The sequence below is a fragment of the Nicotiana attenuata genome, chromosome 1 (assembly GCF_001879085.1).
Source record: "Nicotiana attenuata strain UT chromosome 1, NIATTr2, whole genome shotgun sequence".
NCBI classification, from domain to species: Eukaryota; Viridiplantae; Streptophyta; class Magnoliopsida; order Solanales; family Solanaceae; genus Nicotiana; species Nicotiana attenuata.
The window spans coordinates 4,926,549-4,934,668 of record NC_031989.1 but is presented as its reverse complement, the minus strand read 5'-3'; the positions used below and the strand labels follow the sequence as shown (position 1 = coordinate 4,934,668).

General features: G+C 36.0%; 1 protein-coding gene across 1 annotated transcript in view; it reads left to right on the top strand.

Moving 5' to 3' along the window:
- The window catches only part of LOC109227467 (ras-related protein Rab7), a 7,882-nt gene continuing 5,118 nt past the window's right edge, over nt 5,357-8,120 (top strand). The window contains exons 1-3 of the mRNA XM_019392682.1: nt 5,357-5,565; nt 5,954-5,980; nt 6,137-6,236. Coding sequence (XP_019248227.1) covers nt 5,513-5,565; nt 5,954-5,980; nt 6,137-6,236 — 180 coding nt within the window. The 5' untranslated portion in view covers nt 5,357-5,512. The remainder of the gene's footprint in view (nt 5,566-5,953; nt 5,981-6,136; nt 6,237-8,120) is intronic.

Genomic DNA, 8,120 nt, shown 5'->3' with positions numbered 1-8,120 from the left:
TCATCGGCATTGTTGGTTCTTCGATTTGTTCATCATTGGTCCAAATCTCCTACCGTTCATATCAATAAAAATAGTAGAATAATCTATGATTCTTCGACCTGGTCATCATTGATGAAATTAGATGAGTTTTAAACTTCTCCAAAGAAGAGAAGAGATAAACTATCTCTGCAGCAGTTTTCGCTGTGTTAATTTGTTATCCTTTTTGTCTGCTTGATTTTACAATTTCGTGGGATCATGGAGGGTTTCTTATCTTTTACTTTACTATAATAAAATAATATAAAATTAAGCTACAGGTTTATAACAAAGAAGTAGGGCAAAAAAAGAAGAAGATGTCACACCTCCTTTTTACCTGTACCGGCGAGGGTGTAAAGGAGTTTTTCCATTTAAAGGATAATCGGAACGGGATTTATTATTGAGATTTCAGAGTCGCCACTTGGGAGGTTAATGGTGTCCCAAGTCACCGGTTGAATCCCGATCCGAGGAAATTATGACTCTGTTAACAGTCCGCGAACCAGAAATCCGAGTAAGGAATTTTGTTAACCCGGAAGAAGGTGTTAGGCATTCCCGGGTTCCGTGGTTCTAGCACGGTCGCTCAACTGTTGTATTTGATTTTATCTGATTTCGAAAACATGTTCTAACTCATGTGCGCTGTTTTTATTTTTTATTGAGAATTGCAACGTCGTGAAAATGCATCTCAAATCACGTCGCACCAGTGCGCCCGTGACTGTTAACGCATTTCAACTTCGTTGAGATTTGGATTTGGGTCACATAAATGTGCACCAGATTTTAAGGGAGTGATGTTATTAATATACGCGCTTAAAGCAGCTACGTGTTTATTATATTTGGGGAAGACCATGAAATTCGCTAAATGGTCCACCCGAATTCTAAGCATTTCATATAACATCTATTGAGGGTCCCGTATTTATTTGGTGGGGCTCGTCTTGCCATTTTTATTTAAAGGCTACTCTTAGAGTGACTACAATTTCCTACTCACTTTGTCTCTAGAATAAATTAACAGAAAACAAAACCTAGTCAATTAATCCTGCTGTAAATTATTAACATTAATCCTGAACCTTTCGTTTACTCACAATCCTAGCAATTCTGGGCTTTGATGTCGATTGAGGCAACCAGCGAGCCCAGTTGGTTTAATTTTTAATATGCCTGGTTTTGCCTGTTGCTATTACCCTTGGGCCCAATTTGAATTAAGAAAGGCCATGGCCTGGATACTTCCAGTTGGGCTAGTATGGGCCCAAACATCCAGTTCTTACTAATCATGAATCAATTTTTTCAACACTATTAACAATAAAGTCCAGGCTACTTGATTTCACAGACATTCACGAGCAAATCAGTTTATTCAATCAATCCAGTTAATGATACACGTAATTTTCAAGTAAAATACTGGTTTTAACAATCAACATGCGATTATTTATTCCTACGTTGAAATAGGGAGATTAATGGAACAGAAGAGATGACATTCATAAATAGCGTGACGAAAAGCATATTTAGCTCTGAGATTAAAATCGAAACAGGCTACTTTCTAAATCAATTATGGATCAAACTCAGTGCAGATATTCTACTTTTAACCAAGTGCTATACTGAACAGGTACTAAACTATTCAAAATCTACAGATGATAGCCACAAATTAATAGTCCAAACAGTCCAAAGTCTAAATTATATAGTCCAATTTTCAGTCCAGTTGTACAATGTAAACACGAATTTAAAGCAAGCTTAACAAAGGCAAATCCATGAGTATCTATCCTAACATGACAACTTGAACACACACGTCTCAAGAGGTAAACAAATGAGCCTTCATTTCAATGTTCCAACTCAAACGATACATCAAATCAGTCTCGAGAATATGTACCTGGAAATAAAATAGAAATGGTGGAGAAGAGGTCAGCTAAGGCAGTAATGAACAGCAGCAATGTACAACGACCAGCAGTGTTGAACGAACAGGGAACAAATGCACACAACAAGGTCCAGAAGTGATTTCAATAGTCCAGAAGTATTTGAAATCGAATATAGCTAACAGTTCAGTCCAAACCAATAGGCATAAACGATCTTGCAAATGAACACCAATGACTCTCTTTGCAACAACTCTCATATGTAGAACAGTACACTCATAAAAAAAAAATAAAAAAAAAAACCAGCTTGTTTCAGATTTTAATGCCAATATATTAGTATTATTCTAAGGGAATTTCAGGCTTCCAGAATTGACAGAATGCCTTGCTTGGGGTAGGGGTTTAGATGGCTGCCCAAAAACTTCTTCAAGAAGGCATTAGGGGTGCCTTTTTATAGGCAAGGAATAGGGCCGGAACTTTTTCACCCATTTTCCTTCTTTTAATTTCAGATTTCTTCTATTAGACCTTCAATTTCTGACTTGTTTCTCAAGTTACTGCCCTAAGTTTACTAAAATCTACACTATAGTCCATCTTAGAAGGTTCTCTACTTATTAGAATCCCTATCCTATCCTTACCCCCCTTCAAAAATTACCAAATCTAATAAAACTACCCTTTTCCCATGCCCAAACTACCCCTAAAACCTCCTGAAATTACTGACCATTGCTAAAACCTGCCAGCTATAACCAAGCAACTAATCTAGCCTAAACTAATTAAGGTTAATTAATAGAACTTGAAGCTCAAACTGGAATTAAACCAATTAGACTAACAACCAGTTTCATTTATTCAAACCAAAACAATACTCAACACTGATTTGAAACTGGAATTTAGACAAAAATAGAAAAATCAAAATCATCCACTACACCAATAATGGGAATCAATTTGAATTATGCTAACATTTGACAATTAACTCACAGTTTGAATAATAAGCTAAATAGAATGAACATCATATCAGAATCAAACAATCCATGGAAATCGGCCTGAATATTAACCTAAACATTTGTTACTTGAAGAAGCTGATTATTGCTAACTAAACTACTAATCAAAACTGCATCTAAAAAAAAAACATGAATCAAATTAACAAAAGTCAAAAGAAATTCAAAAGAGATAAGACGAAAACTTAGCTGACTCCAAACTTTGGCCGAACTATCAACAAGATTCTGGCCTTTGGAACCCCACCCTAAAGACTCGATGCTCAAAAAACCCTAGATTTAAAATCCGGGTACTTCTACTCAGATTCGAGAGGGTCTGGTTAGATATTAACGATGAGGGATGTCAGGGGGTATATGGTATGAATTTGGGGCTCGTTGGACAAAGTATGGTTCTGGCCGGAAAATTTAAATTCCATATTCGAGCAGTTCCGGCCAGATTTGAGGGATGGGGTTTGGGGGGTTTGATAGAGGAGAACAGGGCGGTTCTAGGGTGTTAATTTGGGCGGTATTGGGTGAACTAAGGTTTTGGCCGGAAACTTTGGTTGAAGATTCGACGAGTCTGGGTAGGATTTGAGGGAAACTAATCGGGGATTTGTAACGAGGAGGGGGAGAAGAGTAGATGGTGTAATTTTGGTGGTCATCGGAGCATCGCCGCCGGCGGCGGCGATTTCCGGCCGGCGGCGCTAGGGCGGAGGACGGCGGGGCAGCGGTGGTGTTATACCGGCGGCTATATGTGTCTCTGAGGGATGGGGGTTGAGAGAGAGACGGAGGGGTGGGGGGTAGGGGTGATCCGACATTTAAATACCCCAAACCTAGGCAGTTCTCATCCGTCGGATCAAAACAAATCAACGGCTGTGATCGACATTTGGGAAACGACGTCGTTTCGTTTAAATGAGGACTTGACCGGACTGGGGTTAACGTTGGGCTGGGTTAATGATTTTGGGATGGGATTTCGTTTGGGCTAAGCAAATCTGGCCCAATTGGGGTCTTCTTATCAAGACCTCATTTTCCTTTTAATTCTTTTATTTGTTTTCTTCTTTTCTTTTTGTATTTTATTTAATTTTTTATTTTTTCGAATTTTCTGATTTTATTAAATGTAAAATTAAAACTAAAGGACCCAAATTGACTCTAAAATTATGCTAGTTAAAATTCCAAAACTAACTAATTTCTATTTTAAAAACAAACTTAAGACAAATTCTAACAATTAAAAGTAGAAGTGCAAAGAACCATTTTTTGTGATCTTCTTTATTTTGTAATATTACTCACTAATTAATCCTAAAATGCGAAATTAACCCTACATGCACATGCCAACTATTTTTGTATTTTTATGAATTAAGCCATAATAAAGGTGCACAAACAAATGCAAACAATTAACAAAATAAATGCCACAAAACAAATCCATAAAATTGCATATAATTAAAGAAGTTGTTTTTGTTTTGAATTTATGGGAGTAATTCATATAGGGCAAAAATCACGTGCTCACAGAAGAAACAACTTATGAAAAAACGTGGGAGTCCATTTTTTGGAATTGAACTAATTATATTTTTTTAGTTTTCAGCTTTAAAAATCATCTGCCCAAGAAAGTGGGACTCCATGATGTGAATAACTAAATCGGTTAACTATTTAATTTTTTAAAAGATTTTTCCTATTTTAAATTTTTTTAAATCTTCAAATTTATTGGAGTTTTGTCCCAAAACATAATACGTGTTGATATTTCGTTGTGACACTTGGCATCACTACATTCTTTTGCTTCTCCTTTTATATATAGATAGACTCCAAATTTCTTGGAGTTTTGTCCTAAAACATGACACGTGTTGATATTTCGTTGTGACATTTGGCATCACTACATTCTTTTACTGCTATTTAAATTTTTTTTAAATCTCCAAATTTGTTGGAGTTTTGTCCTAAAACATGACATGTGTTGATATTTCATTGTGACACTTGGCATCACTACATTCTTTTGCTTCTATTTCTATATATAGATAGACTCCAAATTTATTGGAGTTTTGTCCTAAAACATGACACGTGTTGATATTTCGTTGTGACACTTGGCATCACTATATTCTTTTGCTTCTCCTTTTATATATAGATAGATTTTTATATAATAATTCTATCATTTTTTTAATATTTTTTGGTAATATTACAAGTTTATTTTTCATGTTGTTGGTGTGTGACATCACGAAACGAGGACAAATGATACAATCTATTTAAACATTGTTTTTAATAAACCAATACAGTACAATATAATACAATACAATACAATATATTATGAAACAATACGTAACAACCCTCCAAAGTAATTGTAAGTTAAGAATTATTATGATGTCAAGAGATTCGTATATATTACCTTTATCCAAAAATTCAATTGACAATAGCATTAATAATTGAGCATCTATAGGATTAGGAATCATCCTTCATAAATAGTGAGCCCAAACTCGGCCCGACCCGGAAGACCCGATCGAAGCCCAAAAAAGCAGGCGTAGAAAAGGTCGGTTGACTGTCGAGTCCAGCTAAGTACGTACTACTTATTATGCTCAATAACAACTACTGGGCATCAATCATCAATTCTACTAGAAACGTCTAAAATTGCCAACTGTCTGTGTTCCTCACGCCCCACACACACACACAGGCGCGGAGTTTTCTGATTTTAGTCTCGTTTCGTCAGATCGAAGTCCGCCGAAGATGCCTTCACGCCGGCGAACTCTTTTGAAAGTCATCATCCTCGGTGATAGCGGGTAAGTTCTCTCCTACATCACACCCTTTTTTTTTTTTTTTGTAAATTCAGATTCTAAATATTTCAGCTTTCTCCTATTCGTTGTATTCTAGGGTTCAGTAACGCATGAGTCAGCGCTCTACATGTTTATTTTGCCAATTATTAAGTTATCATTAGCATGTTAATAGATTGTTTTTTTAATTTTAATTGAATTTTTTATCATCGTGATCTAAGTTTGGGATAGAGCGGAATCGTTACATCGGATTCATAAATTCATTCATGCAATAGTGTCTATCTAGTTGACAATTGAGGCTGAGTTGATTTATCATTTGATTTATCGTGATCTAAGTTCTGCAAGATGCTGAAATTTCATTATATGACCATAAATCACTTCTCTTTGTGTTTTGCAGGGTTGGGAAGACCTCGTTGATGAATCAGTAATCCTCGAAAGCTCTGTTACTTAACTTTTTTTAGTGTTTGTTCAATTACTAACAAGTTCAAGATTATTAAAAAACATCTCGATTCACTTTTCAGATGTGATTGTACCTTATAATTGAATTACCGAATTGTCTGCCTTAAATCATTCTTTATAGATATGTAAATAAGAAGTTCAGCAATCAGTACAAAGCAACTATTGGAGCTGATTTCTTGACAAAGGAAGTGCAGTTTGAAGATCGGCTCTTTACATTACAGGTTTGTCAGATGGTGTCTGATCGCTATCTATTGACATGTAAATCCACCAAGTCATGATTTTCTGTATCAAATTTTCAATGTCTAGGTCTTCTATATTCCTTTACCCATCAGTGATTAGGGCCCTTTAAGGGGAGGGTACTGGGTCCTTAAGGGTTAAGGGGAAGGGGAGGGTTCCTTAGGGCTACTTTTCTTAAGGGTATTTAAGGGTATGGGTTAAGGGTATTTTTTTGGTACCCTACCGGTACCCCTACGGTCCTAAGGGTGCGGTACCAGTACTTAGGGGTAATTTTAAATTAAAAATTAAAAAGAATTATATTTAAATACGAACAAACTTTAATGGATGAAAAAAATTTGAATACTTCTATTTCAATACTCATAAAAATAAAATTACATATTTTTTTACAATTTACGGATTTTTTCAATAATTTTTATTGGTTCTTCGCTTGAAATTGATAGCACTTGTTCTTCTACGTCACTGCTGTCTCCGGTAGATAGTATTTCACTATAGGCATCGTCATCTTTTTGAATTATCTCTGGAAGGCCAAAGTTTCTTCTCTGTCTTCAGTTCCTTCATCATCGCAAACGTTATTTCTAACAGTTATTCTAGGAAAACCTGGAAAAGCAGGATTATACGTTTCTGGTATGTAACGCCTAAACCCGGACGAGTTAGGATTTGTTTCAAAATGAGGACCCCTCTCTTTAGCATTACCCTTATACATCTATTACACACTTTTTTTACCAGTTTAGGAGCCATTTTTAATAATAAATAATTAAAATTACAACAAATAGCAACATAAGTATAACAAAAATAAATGTGGAAATTAATATTAATTGGAATGAATGTACCAATCGCCAACGTATAATTGATGTCGATGGAAGAAAATTGCTCCAGCTAATAGTGTAGTGCCAAGAAAAAAATACGCCACCGAATACTTGATGTTGATGCTTGAAAAGTTATACCAAGATAATTGAGTGTTATAAACGTTAATTGCAATTAGAGATAAAGAGAGATAGAGAATTAGAGCAGTGTTGTCAAAGGCGCGCTTAAAGCGCGCTTAAGCCCTGAAGCGAGGCTCAGAACATGTTGAGCGCTTCGCCTCGCTTTGTGGGCGCTTCAGTGTGGCATCAAGGCTCTAAGGCATACTTTCCCTTGCCAATGAGTGATCCTAAAAAGGGGACACTAAACAATTGATATTTCACTTTATCGTAATTTTTTTCCAATTTTTTTGTCCATATATTTGGTATTCATGCTTATAATTATTGATCTTTGACTACATATACATAATTTTACTTTTTCTCCAGTTGCGCCTTTTTTCATTAAAGCCCACGCTTTATTTGCGCTTTGCGCTTATAACCCCAACAGGCCTTAGAGCTTTTTTGCGCTTTTCGCCTTTGATAACACTCAATTAGAGAGATATGAGAGGTTTTGAATGAAAGTTGAAAGAATGAAATGATGTATTTATAGTTTTAAAATAGGGCTAAAGTGTATTTGAACAAACTTAGGGGTTAAAAACATAAATTAGGGGGTAGGAGGATGTTGGGGGCCTAGCTAATGGTACAAAAACAACCAGATTTTAAATTAAAAAAAATATTGGGTACAGGTTCGGTACCTTAAGGGTACATATGGTACCGGTACTAAGGGTACTATTTTGGATACCCCACTATTACCCTTACCCTTCACCCAAATCCCTCACCCCTACCCCCCAACTGGAGCGGTCCGGTACGGGTACGGGTATTACCCAGTATTGATTTGATGGGTTGCAACATTATGTTTGCTGAATTTGTTACATGTCTCTTTCATTTCAAGAAAACAGAAGTCATCTTTTAACATCTTCACCAAAAAGCTACAAAAAGAAAGAAAAAAAAAGGGGGGGGGGGGGGGGG